The sequence below is a fragment of the Parus major genome, chromosome 4 (assembly GCF_001522545.3).
Source record: "Parus major isolate Abel chromosome 4, Parus_major1.1, whole genome shotgun sequence".
NCBI classification, from domain to species: domain Eukaryota; kingdom Metazoa; phylum Chordata; class Aves; order Passeriformes; family Paridae; genus Parus; species Parus major.
Window position 1 is genome coordinate 57,500,036 of NC_031771.1, and position 17,652 is coordinate 57,517,687.

The 17,652-nt window shown below is 38.2% G+C and overlaps 1 protein-coding gene across 2 annotated transcripts in view; it reads left to right on the forward strand.

Annotated features, from left to right (window-relative positions):
* TBC1D14 (TBC1 domain family member 14) overlaps nucleotides 1-17,652 on the forward strand; it is a 63,078-nt gene that overhangs the window by 8,308 nt on the left and 37,118 nt on the right. For both annotated transcript variants that reach the window (XM_015624707.3, XM_033513669.1), the window contains exon 3: nucleotides 12,966-13,086. In XM_015624707.3, the coding sequence (XP_015480193.1) occupies nucleotides 12,966-13,086 (121 nt within the window). The remainder of the gene's footprint in view (nucleotides 1-12,965; nucleotides 13,087-17,652) is intronic.

Consider the following 17,652-nt stretch of genomic DNA (forward strand, 5'->3'; position numbering starts at 1 on the left):
GAGAAAGTCAAATTGCATTGGCTTTGATCAGTGTTTGGCACACATGTATACAACATGGAATAATGAGACCTGGGTGCTTTGTACACAGCCTTTTGGCAGCCTCATGGTCATGGGGTAAGGCTGCAGTGCAGAGACAGCCTTAATCTGCTGGTTTAGCTCTTTGAGGGCTTCTCTGGGTAATAGGATATAGGTTTGAACCACTGACAGCAAAGATGAGTCAGCTTAGTTTCTTGCACAAGTTGTTGATATTTGGTAAAAGGGAGAAATCTTGCTTCTTGAAATGGCACCTGTGCTTGTATTGAACCCCATCTGGCCTCTGAGGATGTGTTAATTTCTCTGATCTTATCAGAGTAAACTTGCCCTTGACATGTCAGTTAAGATTCGAGGCTGCCTGTAGAGATAATACTGACAATAATTAGATGCCTCTAGTGCTTGGTCACATGTACTTAAGCTACTTACATATCAATTAGGGGTAAGTCTTTTGCAGTATCAGTAATATGCTAAGAGAAGTAGTTGTTTTAGAACATAAAGTTATTTTTTGGCACTCTGTACATTTATTTTTCCTTTTGAGACTATATGCATGTGTGCATATGCACTGTGCACAAGGTTGCATGTTCTGTGTCAGTTCTGTGATGTGTTATGAAGTTTTGGTTTGAGACTGCATTTACAAAATGAGCTGTAGAAGAGATCAAAGGAAAAGGGAATCCTGTTGGCTCATTTCCTTCAAGATCACTTGGGAGTGGAGTGTTCCTGCCCTGCCTCCTTGAGCTGTGGTGAAGAAAGTTTCCTGGACTGCTTCTCTTGCTCAGTTTGTGTCTGCTGCAGTTTGAGTATCCATGAGGTCTGGTTGTTTCCTCGGGCTGCTGGATGCATTTTTGGGTGTGGGCAGGAAGATCCAAAGTGAGAATGAGGCTGCTTTCTTGCTTATGCACAGCTTTCCTCTTGAAAGAGTTTAAGGCACCACAGGTACAGTGCTCTCATTGGGCTCCAGGTTGGCATATGAAGATGAATTACTGCTTCTGAAAGCAGCTGTAATGCTGGCTGTTGACAAAAATCCCTGACATATTGGTTGTTTTTAAGTGTCACTTGTATCAGATTTAAAAGCTCAGAGGTCTTTCACGTAAACATGAGCAGGAATTAATTTCCTTCATTTGAATACATGCAGGAACTTGGTTTGAAAACTAGTGTGAGCAAATAACTGAGAAAGTAAATTACTGGGAGAGTAAAGAGTCGGTGGCTTGTCTGCTCCTTTGCCTTATTGACCCAGAGTAGTGTGGGTTCATGAGTTGTACCTTTGGACTTCTGTAATGTACTGCTGAAGCATTTTAAATGTGTAGATCTTAATCAGCTTTGCTGAATCAGGACTGTAGTGATCTTACTGCAGAAGTTGCCCTTTTCATTTATCATTTTTAATTATCATTTTGGAGAGTGAGAATGAGCATTTTTGTGCTTACATGAAGAGTGATCATAAAGAGATTAGGACTATATACAGTTAAATAATAAGTCATGCAGTTTGTTTAATTTTAATGGATTACAAGCAGTGTAAGTTTTTACTTAGTCCACTGCCATGGATATTGTCTGTTTTCCCAAGAATCTGGATCTTCTTTCTTTTCAGGCTACTCCTAGATGTATTTGATCCGAGTGTTCTGAGTATTTGGATCTCTCAGGAAGCCTCTGAGGACCATAGGGACTACACATGGGATGAATGGCTTTAAGAACATTGCATTTTACTATTTGCAAAGAATCTCTGCATTTCTGGAAGAGAGCTTCTGGAGCAGGATTGGCATCCCATGCATAGAAGCACATACTTATGACCTTACTTGTAATCTGCTAAGAAAAAGTCTTGATTTTCAAATTAGTAGCTACTGGTTTCAGTCTTAAGTCTGAAGTCATGTGAATTTAGTATGTTTAAATCACGTATGTGCACCTGTGTTTTGAGATTACTGGTCACACGTAATTTGGAGTTCTGAACTTGGGTCCAAAAGTCAGTCATCTATGTTAATGGATAGGACCCTTTCAAGGCTGTTTGTTGCTTTTAATGAGAGAACAGCTTATTGTATTTCTCTAATTTTAGTGTTAAAAGGAAGGTAGAATGACAAGAAGCATTGTAGTGTTGATTTCCCACTTTCATGGGAATTCTCCAAAAATGCAAATTCACTGACCACAGGAGGGAAGAAAAATTATGAAGATAATTGCAATTGATCTGAGATATTAGATGTGACATTGTCTTATCTTCCATGCAAGTTTCTGTTCAATGAAGCCTCTTAGAGTGTTGGCTGTTCAGGAGGAGACAGGCTCAGAACAGGGCTGAAATGTGTAGGAGGAGGAGCAGAAAGCCGGATGCATCATGGAGGCAAATATAAATTCACTGCTTCTAACTGCAAATGAACAAAACCAAACTGAGCTGCAGGTGGAGTTGTCCAGAAGCTGATGGGGAGGATTCCAGAAACCCAGCCTCTGCTGGAGGGAACCTGCACCGCCACCTAGCACAGGCTGCTTCCCTGCCCTGCTGTGGGCTGGGCTCCCAAGTGCTGTAGGTGCCTGGCCCCACAGGATTCACTGCCCTGTTGGAGGGAAGAGAATAATTTAGTGGCCTTTTTGTCCTTCCCTGCTACTTTATCTGGGTGCATTTCTAGCAAATTATTGACAGTAACAGGTGGCTAAAAGGGCTGGGAAGAGAGGAGGGCAAACAAACTCATGCTTTGGTGTGGCAAGCAGCATAGGCACTGAGGATCTGTTTAACACAGGATGCTGGCAGCAGTATTTCAGCAGCCTGTGAGGCATTCAGGTTCGCTCATCTGAAAGGTGCTTCAGTCTTCACAGTGTTGTTTTAGATAGTTCTTATTTGAAAGCCGCTCTGTCTACTGGAACTGACAGACTAAAAGGCCTCTCCCGAACTGTATTTACTACCACGCCTCTGTGGGGAACAGAAGAAATCAGCAGAATTTTCTGAAATAAACACTCTCTCTCAAAGCAAATCTTCCACAGGTGGAAAGCTGAAATTCTACAAAGGTAAGAGCCTTTGCTTTTGATAAAGGTTGAAAATTGTATGATACAATTTTCAGAATTCCTGTCTTACTCAGAGAATGAAGTTTTGAACTTTGTCATGTGGCCTGTTCTCCACTAGGTGTTGAACTGAAACTGTCTAAATTAATTTCAATCCTTTTCCCTTTCGTATGGGATAATGTAACTCTTTACAATGACAGTTCTTTTCGTTCTGCCTTAAACTTTTAACTAAATTTTGAGATATGGGTCTTTAGAATAAAGAGAAGTTGCTTTAATAGATTAAAATCTTAGTTTTTGCTGTTGAGTAACTGAAAATAGTTTTACACAAACAAGACTTTAAACAAAGAGGCTTGTTGGACTTATTTGTTCATTATGGAAGCTAAATGAAAATCTGTTCAGTGATACTTTGAGTTTTGGAGTTTATTTAGTAACTCTACAAAACTATGCAGTAAGTGAGGACTAAAAAGCAGGTGAAGTATCTGTTTCTTTTCCAGTGGCTGGTGGAAAGCATTACAGATACTGGCTCATGAATTAAATTTATAGCATAGATGGGTGTTGAATGTTGCTTGCAGCACTTAGCTGTAATGCTCCCCTCACCCTCCCTTCCCTTGTGGGGGTCACAAATCCTGCAAGCAAACCTGCTCCAGTGTGGGCTCCTCATTCCAAGGGGCCACAGTGCTGCCAGGAGCCTGCTCAAGTTCTCACAGGGTCATCCTCGTTTAGGCACATCCACCTGCTTCTCTGTGGTCCTCCATGGGCTGCAGGTGGATCTCTGCTCCGTCCTGGACCTCCATGGGCTGCAGGTGGATCTCTGCTCCATCCTGGACCTCCATGGGCTGCAGGGGCACAGCTGCCTCACCATGGGCTGCACTGGGAGCTGCAGGGGAATCTCTGCTCTGGCACTTGGAGCCCCTTCTGCGCTGACCTTGGTGTCTGCAGGGCTGTTCCTCACACAGGCTCTCTCCTTTCTTTTGACTGCTGCTGCTGTTGTGCAGGAGATTTTTTTCCCCTCTTAACCCTTTTGCCAGGGAAGCTACCAGTGTCTCCATTGGATTCAGCCTTGGCCAATGGCAGTTTTGTCCTGGAGCCCACTGGCATTAGCTCTGTTGAACATGGGGAAGCAACTCTGACTGCTTTTGACAGCAGCCACTCCTGTAGCCCCCCAGTACCAAAACCTTGCCATGCAAACCCAATACAGCACTGTACATGCTTGCTTTTGAGTAGAAAGAGTGAGAACTGTTAAAGTTTATCAAAGATGTGCATGAGACTTTAGGAGCTAATTCAGATTAATGAAATTAAGCTCTGTTTTAATTCTGGTTCACTGTCTCTATGAAGGTTTAGTGAATGTGTGTGTTAGATGGTCTTTGTGTCTTCATATAATTTGCAAGAGCTTTTCCAATGCTTTCCTTTGTTAAAAGGAGCTGTGAGAAGTGGATGATAACAGGGAATAGAGAGTATCAGCACAATTACTTCTGTGTGATGCTCTATCTCTCCATCTGATCAAAGTACTGTTTAATGTTTAGCTGACTTTTTCTTTCCTGAAAAATGCAGTGAGCAAGGTGAAATTAGATGGAATAAATAAAAGTTTTGTTCCTTGATGTTTTGATTTATACAATATCCCTTCCTGTGTTACATAATTTGTGGAAGAGTTGGAGCCAACTTCAGTTTTAAACACATTTAAAACAGCTCAGACAAGAAATGGTCTGTTGAAGTTTTCATCTTTATGTAGAATTTGATTAACAGAAATGATTATATATAAACCATAAATTTTCTGAATTGATTCCTTATTTGTGTTAAGCCTCTCTTTTTAGTCATTAAGTTCCTCCAAAGTTGTCCAGCCAAATCGTAAGAATAATAAAGAAAAAACCCTACAGTAAATATTAGGGTCATTTACCCTTTGGAGCTGACAGAATAAACACAAGAATTTGGCAGCAGTTGGAGGTTAGGACAAGGCTTGTACTTGGTGCTTGGACTCCCCTTTGTGAGCGGGAGCCTTCTGTGAGTGTGGAAGGTGAGAGCAGTTCGGGTCAGGAGGGATTTCTGGAGCGCTGTGTGTAAGCGCCTGCTCACTGCAGAGCTGGCTTCAGCACTAAAACGTGTTCCTCAGGACCCCGTTCAGTTGTTGTGAGTACATCTAAGCTTGGAGTTAACCTTCATAGACTGCACAATTCAGGATTTATATTCTGCCACTGTGATTCTTTTTCCCTTCCCCTTTTATCCATTCCTTGCAGCAGTTTGCTGCTTTGCCTTTTGGGATTTTTTCCTCATTGCATCTCTGAGAATAGTTATCCAGGCTAAAAGAAAACACCTTTCTCAGCATCCCTGCTTGTATGTTGTAGGCCTCAGCACCAGTCATTGTAGTGGTCATCCATTGGACTTCCTCCAGTTTTTGATCTCTGCTGTAGTCCAGGAGCCCCACACTAGATATGGTCTTGTAGATACCAGGCAGAGCTTTTATTCACTTTTTCCTTTTGATCTTTATGCAGACAGGTCCATATGCAATTGCAACTGCTGCAAGGTCTTAGAGTTTACCTGGGTTCAGCTTTTTGCTTAGGATGACATTTCATGTATTCTGTTTTTTTATTTGTGTGGTAATAGTGTGTCAAATCAATGAAGAAGTCTAGTTTCAGATTTTAGGAATGGAATTTTCAATTACTCTGATAATATGAGGATAACTGGGAATTTGGCCAGCTAGGAAAAGGATCATTAATTATAGCTGGTTGATGCTAATATATTAGTTTGAAGTTGGACCTGAGTCTTGGTTTTGTATGACAGTCTTTACTTGTTGAAACTCCAGTTTCTGAGAATTCTTCAGTATTTGCATGGTAGACCAGCATGGTGTGTTATCCGTGTGCAAAATAATTCTTGGCTTGCTGCAACCTGTCGTAAAGCTAAACTTGCAGGGTTACTGCCCGATTTATCTTTGGATACTTCAGTGCAGTCAACTCTGCTTTGTTCCCCTGTAAAATGAGGGAAACCTGTAAAAAGAAAGATAAATATGGAATACCGTACTTTTTGATAAATAGTTTATTAAACCCTGCTCTTTTCCCCAGAAATCTTGAGAAATTTCCAAGTTTACCCTATTGAAAGCTATCAGGTATCCTGTATTGCTAACTTATATTGTATTACTGTTTCTCTCAACTATGGAAGTATTTTTTTTTTTCAGAACTGCAGGTATCTGTTACACTCTAAAGTGTTACTGTTTTTGATTCTTACCAAACATACTGGAATGCTAGTGGTTGGAAAACTTTGTTTATCAAATGTGGTAGGAATTTATAAAGCATAGTTCTGTGATTAGTCATATCTTTCATAGGTATGTCAACTTGTGGGCTGTCTGGCTCTATTTCTTCTGATTTGTTTAGCCATAAACCAAGCATTGTTCTTCCTTTAGTTTGACCTTCGGCAATCTCCCAGAGACAAAATTCTGCAAACCCTGTTTTTGTATGTAATTTTGGAATCTTATTCAAAGCATAACTTTTGACTTGTTTGTGGAGATTCTTCACCGTAGCCGAAGTACTTGAACTTGTCTGATGATGTTCCATCTGTTGGTTATTGTGATGTATAGGTTGACTGAGAGGTGATCTGGGTTTGAGAGGAGGGGATGTGAAAACTGCATCTAGTGAATTATTTCTAGAAACCAGTGTTACCATGTCATGGGTACAGTCATTGGTTTTCCCTTATGAGAATGTAGATTTAGGGCATTTCAGGAGACTTTGGTGGGTCACCTGACCACTGTGCCTTCTCAAGTCCATCAGTTCTCCAGTCGTCGTGATTTATGTGTCAGTCTTGTTCCTCCACTAATCAGGTAACAAAAATTCCTTTAATGGAATATGTTGCCAGTTTTTCGGGATTTATTTTCTCAGTCTTTGGAAATTAAGTGAGCAAATAAGGAACATCTAGAGGTGAGCATCTTTCTTCTGTTTATTGCAAAACTTATGATTAGTGCAGAATAGAGAAGGTCATTGGAGAATGAGAAGGAAACAATGTTGTTGTTAGGAAAATTTCCTAGATAGTGTTAATTGAGTTACTACCACTTCTGATAAGGTGGTTGGACATCTTTGCTGACAATGCAGCAAATATTTAATAAAATTTATCTTAATGTATTTTTTGCTTAATAGGTGCTGTACGTTATTTAAAATGTTTTGTTTCAATGTAAGTTTTTGGATGCCTTGTGGGGTAATGTGTGTGGAGACATCTCTTAGAGTGCCTGTGTGCTCAGTGTGGGTTTACCTGGTTCTTATGATTAATATCTGCTTACTTATCTAAAGTCTATACATGAACTTAGTCTTGGATAGGCTGAGGGGCTCATGATCTTGGTGCTCTCTCCTTGTGTACTTTAGAGCTATCAGAGGAGTTTCAGGGTCTTCCTTCAGAAGCAGCTGAAATGAACTTTGACTTGCCTCTGTTTCTTTCTTGCTTCTTAAGAACACATGCGAGTCTGATACTCATTTGAAAAATTGTCTTTCAAGATAAAATTGTTCTACAAAACGGAACCTTTTGAACTTTCTCCACTGTCCTTATTTTGCATCTGTTCTGCTCATGAGATTGGTAAGTCCTTCCAGTAGTTAATATGCATGACTATTCCACTTGTTTTGTCCTCTGAGCATAACCTTAATTGAAAGACTAATTAAAATTTGGAGCATGCATCTTGAGAGCGGGAGATAATGTATTTTTAAAACTTGTAACAAAAATTTACTTGCAAATTAGTGTTGGTAATGCAGATAAGAAATTGCATCAGTTTGCACAAGCTGGGTCAGTTTTTAGACAATTTTCATACATATTTTTTGTACACCAACTGTCTTTTTAAGAGTAGGGAACGCATTAACTTGCAAATATAATCTCTATGCTAGGTCAGTGTTAATCTACCACAGAGCAGCATATGCCATCTCAGTTTTCTCTTGCTTGCAGTTATGATTCTGTGCTGAATGCCAGTAGTTCAAGTACTGCCGAACTTCATCTAAGGAGCCCTGGCAAAATAGTAACATCAATAAAGCTGAAATTCAGTTTTTCTGAATAACCCAAATGCTCTAGTTATAAAAACTCCTAAATCTCAAACTCCTCTACCCTTTTCTTTGAGTAATCTGGTATATCTTGGGTATTCTGATAAAAAAATACAGTATATTGCCTGGAAGTCCAGAGGGATGTGTGTGTGCACCAGCAGGTGTCAGTGGGTGTGTCTGTGCTTGCCTTGCTCAGCTCCACCCTCTGACAGCTCCTGTGGGAGTCCATCCTTTTTTCCTGTTGTTTCAGAGACATGTGCCAGAGAAACAGTTCCTTGACTCTGGTGACACCAAACTTCAGAGATACCTGAATGGGCTCAATGTTGAGTCTGCCTGGCTTGAGAAGACTTTGAGACTTTTCAGGAAGGAACTTTGCAGCTCACTTCAAGACTTGGAGTAAATTTGCAACAGAAACCATGGCAGCACCATCTCTGCTGCTTGAGTGGATAGGTTTGCATACTGAACGGGGTAGGGGACATGGTGGAAAGAAATGACCTCTTAAGAGGTGACTTCATATAGGTGACTAACCTTGCTTGGGACAAAGCACAGCTGAAATGTGGAAAAAATGAATAGCTGAATATTTGCAGAGCTGCTGCTCTCAACTCCTCACAGGGCAGGAGTTGATGGCAGCTGTGTTGCAGACCTCTTGTCTTTTTGGAAAGAATTGGACAGAACTAGATAAAATTTCTGCTTCAGTGGTGATGTTAAAAGCAAAAGCTTGAAAATGCTCTAACAGATGCAATATGGGTGTTTGACTTGATTACTTGTTATTGATGTGGTTCTAATTTCTTTAGAATCACATTTTTAAAATCTGATAGCGGGTTCAGCCTGATCATGACAACGCACAAGGCTACATAAATTGTGGCAATATACACATGTGCAGTACATATATTAACAGCTATTTTGTAAGCTTATTTTAGCAGTGCTTGAAGAACCAAAATGGAATTGCTTCTTAAGTTTTAATAAAAAATAAGGTTTTCCTGACACTGCTAAACTTGCCTCTTGGCATTAACTTCCTCTTTTCCCCACAGAAAAGACAGTGGGCAGATCAGTATAGAGTGATGATGCAATATCTGTATGTTGAAGCAAAAAATTGTTCCATCTCTGTTCTGTACCACAGGATGTTCTTTGTATGTAAAAACTAACTCTGGAGTCAGAATTAAATTCACTTCAGGTAGGTAATCCCTCTCCACAGCCCAATTAAAATAACAAGGGTTTTTTGGTGCCAAATACTGTTTTTAGGGGACTCTGCAAAAGCTGTTTTCTAATTGAAATTTGATCTCAGTTTAAGTTCTGTGCTTGGCTTTTCTAAAATAAGCAGCTGCAGCTACTTAGTATAAAATAGGGAGCACGTACAATAAAAATGCAGATGTAACCTATAACACTTTAATGACTCCACAGTGCTAAGTCTGCAGTCATCATGCATCATATCAGATGTTTTTATTAATATACCTATTGTAAATCATCATGATGTGTTCTGATAGTTGTGAAGAGGACAGTGAGACTGAACTAAGGATGAGCATGTAATCTTTTCTTTCAAGACATATCAACCCTTTTTTTACATTCAAGATGTAATGAAGCTTTAACATCTTTCACCCTAGAATTTCTGGGTGCATCTTTGGAGTAAAGATTTTTTTTTTAGGGCTTGGTTTTGTTTTTTTCAAGCAGAGAAGTTTTGCTTCTTAACATGTATTTTCTGTTAGTAAGATCTCCTTGAGTTACCTTTAGTATGGAATTTTTCTTAGTGAATTTGTTCAGAAGTGGAGTGGTTTAGTGCTTTTCTTGAAAATCCAAGGGAGCTGTGTAAGAACAGGAAGAAAGTAATTATTTTTTGTGCTGTAGCAGCAGAAAAAATGAAAGGTTTTGCTGAGTTATTTGCTCTGACATATATATGGCAGAAACTTCCTCCTAAGGCAATTGCATATTTTAAGGGTTTGCTTTCAGTTCAGGAATCTCAAGTAGTGGTATTATCAGTACCCTGGGTTTTGTCCTGATTTATTGCAAAATTCTGTAGATATTGAACCAGAGAACATTCCATAGATAGTTTTGTTTGTTTCTTTCTGCCTGTCTGCCTGTCTGCCTGTCTGCCTGTCTGCCTGTCTGCCTGTCTGCCTGTCTGCCTGTCTGCCTGCCTGCCTGCCTGCCTGCCTGCCTGCCTGCCCCTCTTTTTCTCAGAGTAGGTGCAAGTTAGGTGGCATCTCTTCTGCTCCTTCCATGCCATACTGTCATATATTACCTTTGGTGTGTTTAAGTCTGGGGCAGATCAGGGTTTAATGCTGTGTGTCCTCAGTCAAGGCAAAAACAGGTTGTAGTTTGCTGTTCTACATCTGATTGTGCATATAATGTTAAGCCTTTGGAGGATTTTGATACTTTTTGGAGTTTGTAAAGAGTGCGGGCACCAACCAAACACTGGGACTTAGCTCCAGGCAGAGTGTGAAGGAAAAGGACAGTACAGAATGAAATTTATATATTGACTATTCCTGCTGCTTTCAGTTCAGTGTATATATATATATATATATATATATATATATATATATATATATATATATATATATCTTAAATTTAAGGTGAACTGGAAATCCCTGACATACTACAAAGGGAGGAAGGGATGCCTGGTGCCCTGGAATGCAGGGACAGAGAAGAGTGAGCTGAACAAGTGCTGTGCCATCTGTTAGATAAGCTGTAGAACAGATTATTTATTATGACGCTGCCTCTAAAGGGAAAGTAGATAGTTAGGGTTGTGGAATTGAATTGAGAGAAGTGTGTAAGATGGGCTTTTCAGATTTAGTTCATCTTACACAGGCAGCAGAGAGCTGTTAAAATTTTTCATTCCAAATCATCTTTATTTTGTTCTGAGGGTAAAGACCTACTGCAGTTCTTAAAATCCCTCAGAGGAACTGAAGGAGTTGCTTGTTGCTTGTATATGCACTTGTGCTGATGTGGAAATTGCCTTTAATTTTTTTGTTATTGCAGTGCTAATGAAGTCTGGTAAAGCCTTTTACTTGCAAAAGGTTGTGAATGTGTGCAGAGCTGTCACAGAGATGTGCCTCCTCACGGGGATCTTCCAGTGGCCCTGATGCTCGAAGTTCTTGTTTTCTTTGAAGATAGTTTGGAGTCAGGAATTTGCTTGCTTCTGAAATAGTAACAACTTGAAAAAAAACCTTTTACAAGAACAGCCAGTCTGTTTTGCTTTGGGTATCCTATTAACATGCAGGAGATTTTATTATGTTATTTCTGTCATGCTTTCCTTTTTATTCTCAGATATACTTTAGAACTTGCTTGATATTTCTCCATTTAAAATGGACTATATATATATATATAAAAATTAATCTCTTGTTTGTCTGTTTTTATATTTTATTTCCCAGGTAACTGTCTCAAATGATGATACAGATCCATCCTCAGGCTTTAGTTACCTTACAGTCTCTGCGTAGCTGAAAAGGGTTTGGAGAACAGTTACTGCTTAGCTTTGGCATCAGTTGTAATTGACTTGCATGGCTTCTGTACATAAACACTTTGTTCTTATCTTTTAATATGATAATCTGTTCTTGGTTTGAATTTCAAGGTAACTGTACCCTTGTGATACAGAAGCATGTGATAATTTGTATAAATATATGCATATTTAAGGATGGCAGCGCATATCATTAACCTTATAATACATTTCAGCACACTTCAATGTTATAACCTCAATTGTTTTTTACATATGAAACATATCTATTGTATTCCAGCAATGTTATTTATCTCTGTTGGTATAGCTATGGTATTGTTCATGGCATCTGATACAAAGTGACCAGGAAAACCCACTTTTTAGGGCCTAGGTTATTTGTGTTGCAGACATGTTTCAGCTCTTCTGGAATGAGAAGCTCAATATAGTTTTAGTTCCCAAACTATCACAATTTTTATGTAAGAAACAATCTGTACTTGGTGGGCCAACACACAGGATATTAAGGTGGTAACTGTAAGGAAAAGCAGTAATCTCAGAATGGAGGCATCTGTGCTTTGAAGGTGCTGGATCTGCCTGCTGATTGCAGTAGCAAAAATGCTTTTGTCTCAGTGGATTATTTTTTTTTTAAATGAGGGAGCAAAAATTATAGTCAGTTTCCAGAAAAACCTGCCTTGAGGTGAGAAAATAATGGAACTAACCTGGATATATTTGATTACTTGATAAACTGGACACTAGTACAAAATAAAGTTTGTTACTTTAATAATGCAGGCATATCATGGGGGTAGAATATCTGTGCCCTTGGAGGAGCTGAGTACTATCAAAAGCATCAGGACTGGTCTGTACTCCGTGTCCAGTTTTGGAAAAAAGTTGTGGTGTGAAGATACAAGTCTGGCAAATCGCTTTATGATTAAAAACTAACAATGTCAATAAAACTAATCTAATTTTCAGTGGCTTTACATCTAACTTTATAACTGTTCATACAGTGTTTAAGCTAGTAAATATTAGACATTTCAGAGAGACTTCAGAATTAATGTGTTTTGATAGCTACTTTTAAGCTTATTTAGAAAAATAATCTTTTGTGAAAGCAGATTAAATACAGTAAAAGGATACTATGTCTCCAAGCTTTTTGTGATTTTTGGTAGTAATGTGTTGTAACAGGTGGGTAAAGAATGTTTGTGCACGAAGAGGTTTAGTGTCTTAGTCTTTTTTTAAAAGAGTGAGGCTGAATGATCTCCAGGAATGCTAAAAAAATGTCCTCTTTTAGAAGGTTGAAAAAATAACTTTTTTTTTAATATACTAAAAGTTGTAATTTAACGAAGTCCATTGCCTGGTATGGTGGTAATTACTGCATGATGGGAAACTTCAAAAGGGATCTGTCAGCACAACCACAAGAGGAGCTGGAATATATGATTAGGGTACATAAGGTTAGCAAATGTTCATTCTTCTTTTTATTATTATTAATCAACCTTTTTTCTTAATAAAACTTCTTTGGTTTTTTTGTTTGTTTTTTTTTTTAGGAATTTGTTTACTAGAAAGCAGAGTGCAAGATTTGAAAAACAAAATGATGTGCGATGGAAGTTGTTTGGAAAAGTACCTCTTGGAGAAAACTTACAAAAAGACCCAAAGAAAATACAAAAGGTATTTGTTTAATTCTGTGTTAGAATTAGTGGTGATTGAAGAAGACAGTTAAGTTCATGTTCTGTATATAGGACTGTGTAGCCTGTTTGAGTTGCACACAATTTTAGTACCAGAAAAGGCTCTTAGTTGAAATTTTACTTCTGTTACAACAGTGCTGTTCATAAGAATGTGTTCTACTTGGTCATTACACTGAGTACATGAGACATGAAGAGCCTTCCTTAATGTAACATAAGAGAACAAAAAACATAAGTGAATCTCACTTTTTTCCAACATTGTTGAAAGCAACCTGAAGAACTGGTTCTACTATAGATGACCTCAAGCTCTTGGCTAGTGAATCAAATGATTTGCCTTCCCAATGGGGAAAATCTTGTGAAATCCAGCTGTGTGGTCAGTAGTTCATGAGCTGCTCTTTCAATGACAAGAAAACAGCCTCTTTCAATCAGTCTGACTTGATCTGGGATTTTTAGATTGCATGTAGCCTTTTTATGTGTTTGGAGATTTTTCTGTATTTCAGTTGTCACTTCCTTGTTCAAGTGACTGTGGGAATAGTAATGTTTGCATGGAAAGAGACCATATAGTAAAACTTCAAAACCAGCTGCTGTGTGTAAGATGCAAATGATGATTTGAAGGATTGTGCTGCTTAATTCAGGGTAAAGTATTCTGAAAATCCACATGTTATGTGACTATTCTTAGCTGTAGTTAGGCTGTTAAGGTGAAATTGAGGCAGCTTTTTGAACTTCTCACTGTATTTAACCATTCAAATTTTATCTACAGCTTGCCTTGATACCATTAATGGTTCTGAAGTGCTCACCAAAGATTTTTGATGGCAAAATTGAATCGGCTTAATTAGTGCAGTACTGACATTTAGCAGTGTATTTTATTGTAGTGCCTGCTCTTTAATAATTGGGTAAATAATTTATTAACATTTTGTGGTTGTTGCTGGTACTGTGAATATTTTTCCTTTGCATCCAAACTATCTTACATTACAGCTTTGAATGGTTGTATTAAATTTGTTACAAAACAGTGACTGTTAAATTATTATGTGGTATGGCATCCAACCATTAGTGAGTTTTTGGCAAAATTGCAGTCTAAAACAATTGTCTCCAGTGCCGCTTGGGTAACAATAACTAATCCTTCCTAAATGATTCGATGGTTTTTTGAAGTTATTTTTGACATGTAGACTTTGAGTGATGAGTAGTGCTGTAAATCACTAATTGAGCCTCACCAGCATCTAAAAGCACAGCCTGATTTAGTTGATCCCTCACCAAAACAATGGTCAGACAGGTTTTTTGAGCACATGAGCCTTTTCTCAAGCCCTATAAAAACTCTTGCGACAACACTCAATTGTTCCAACAAGTGTATATACAACATAGCATCATACTGCATTTTAACAATGTAGAAATTAAAATCACTCCAGCTAAGATGTTGCTTGTCCTGTTTTTAATGCTGAAAATATGTGTTAGTCTTCTGATGAGGAAGCAGTACTGGTATATGCTCAGGCTGGTTGCTTTACTGGGTCACTGAAAGCTTTTGTACAGTTTTTATCCAGTTAAATGTTTTAAAACTTAGAAGCTGTCAGAATGAGTAATCTTGGAGAAGCTGGAAATGCATTTGCAATGGAGATTTGCATGATTAATTTTTTATATCAGTTCTCTTCAGGAATTCTGCTTGAACAGAACTGGTTATGCCAGTTGCTTTTGCAACTGATGTTTGAAAACGCACTAAGTCAGATGACAGAACCTCACCAAGAATAACCACTGAAGTTAAATTCTCTTCTCTCCCAGTAGACTGTAGAACTGAGCTAGGCTTTGCAGCCACTGTTTCTTTTAGAAGCTCTTTTCAAGCTTGGCAAGCACAGAAGTATATGTAAATACCATTTATTTGCAACAACTTCTCTATCCTCAGTTTTGTTAGTGAATGCTCTTCAAAAGAAATTCCATTAAAAATTCAAGAAAAGGTAACTAGCATATCATTTGATTGTCTGTCTTATGTAATCTGTCTTCACAGAACTCGTTTGCATGTGGCCAGTCAAGATTTTGTGTATTAAAAGAATAAGGTATATAGAGAAAAAAACAGATTTTGGCTAGATCCTAGAGACATGCTACCCAGTGAAATTAAATTACTTTTTTTTTTTAATACTGTATTTATTTTAATTTTCTATAATAGCAAAATCCATTTTTAATCAGAAAGTTTAAGTTTTTTTTTCCCTTCCAAGTGTGCTTTGACCCTATGAGAGTTGTATAATTTAGCTTTTACTATATGAATTCCAATAAGAGCTCAATGGAATATCTCCATTTTTTTAAAGTTTCAATAATGGTAAAATTCAGCACCTATAACACTTGAGGTCTTTCAATTACAATCTTTACTCAAAAATTCAGGTCTAAATATTTTATGATCCCATTTTCTGACATTCCATGTTGGAATATTTAAAATTGTTAATGGCCTTTTAAGGTCCTTAATTAAAAATAACTATGATTTTTAATTTGGGGATTGTAATTTTCCCAAATGTGTTTTTTGTAATAATTTTGTAATGATCTGTAATTTTGTAATGATATGGCTATATGTGTGTGTGGGTCAACATTCCAGTCAATTAAAATCAGTTGTACTGAAGAGAATCACTCTGCAGCACATGATAAAGTGAAAATGAGCTCTTGAAACAGAAAAATAAATTCCTTGTCTCACAAGTGACGCTTTGTTATGGAATGAACAGTAAGGCTTATAACATTAGTGTAGGAAAAATTTCGTAAGTTGAGTTGGGTTAATTATAAGTCAATTCAATTTTCATTTTATTTAAGCTATAATCCTAGTTGATGAAGTAAAGTGATTTTATCAAAGTCTGGTTTTTGTCTTAGATCTGTTAGATGGAAAAGAGTTTGAAAGCGACAGCGCCCAGCAAGAAATATGGAAAGAATTTACTACATCCATGCTTTAGGCAGACAGTGATAAAATCTCCCATTACAAGCCATGTGTTTTCTCCAGGTTAAAAAAAGCCCAGAGCTGAGCAAAGTCCCCAGACTGCTGATGTGTGGAGGTTCTCGTGCAGCTCCATGTGCCCGAGCAGTGCGGGTAGAAGCTGTGCAGTGTGGGGAGCTGCCACCTCATGTTCCTCATGCACACATCTGCAGCCTCTGCTGATGGCTGGCAGTGGCTAAAAATACAGAGCTTTTCTGAGTGTTTGCCTGAGCTGGGCTTTACTGCATTCACATGGCCCATTTGGGGCCTTTGGAAGGGAAGTGGTTGGTTCAAGCCGGCTGCTGGTTCAGCAGCTGTCTGCTAGACAGCTTTGGATAGAGCACTGTCTTCTGTTTATATGGAGTTTGTCTTTGGGTAGCCTGGGTAAGTCTTTGTGATTGATGGCTATAGCTGCCAATAGAGTGTGGACCTGATTTCTCTGATCCTGAGAGAAGTACAGCCTGTCAGTGGCTGATCTGTTCCCAAGGGAAAGTCTCTTGAGAGCATCTCTCGCTCAAGGTCTATCTCTATAAACAATTTCACTTTTTCAAAACAGTTCTGTACAGCTGTAGATAGTGTGTTTTTCTCTTGTCCCACCAATGAGACAAGAGGTGGTGTTCCCTTTACCAGTCATGTTAAACCTGTAACTTAATACCCTATAAAAAACTAAAAAGTTCAAGAAATAAAAACCTTTCCTAACAACTTGTTCTAGTATACTATATAAAATCCACACTTATACATCATGTCCAACAACAACAATAGAGGGTGAGTGTTTGCACAGACTTCACTGCTGCTTTGAAGCTCAAAACTGTGTAGTGCATTTTTTGTCTTTTGCATGAGAAGTCCAAGGGTGTAAATGAGTCACTTCCTGTGTTCTCCACTGTTGGGTTCATTTCTACTTGTCAGCTTTCAGAAAGGCTTTAGATCTGTGTGGCAGAGTTCCTTTTTTTAACAAGAAGCAAGTGCAGTGTAAGAAGGTATAGTTACTCTTGTTAGTCTAACCTGTGCCTATTATTGTTACTTTCTCTGAAAATAAAGGTAAAACTAACTTCCTCATTTAATAGTTATAACCCAAAAGTGGCAAATTGCCTTAATGTGCTTCTCTTTTGTGTGTTTCCATCTGAACCGGTTACAAATACCTTTATTTTATTGTAATCATATGTAAAGGGCACCTAACTTTTGTGAAGGTCAATAAAAATTAATAAAGAAAAGAAACCTATTATATCACTGATGATGTCCTAAAAAGTATTTTCTTTTTCCCCAACAAGAACAGTACTAAATAAATAATTTAGCAATTCCAGTAGGTTGTATTAATCTACAAAGAATGTTGCCTTTCTGTCTTGAAGATCACCTGCCTCAAACAAAAATACTATCATATTTAAACAGATAAAGCAAGAGTAGTAGCTTCCATTCACAGTAAATGAAAGGGTGATTTAATACCATGTCAGGACAATTGTTCCTGAGTATTTTAATAATAAAAGCATTTAATATGACCCAGCCAGGTATCATCATTTAGTGAAGTGTAGCTGACAAAGTGCTGCTTTTGATGCTGTTGGAACTTACATATGTTAACAACATGTGAAAGTACAGAATATGCTACAAGCATCAGACTAA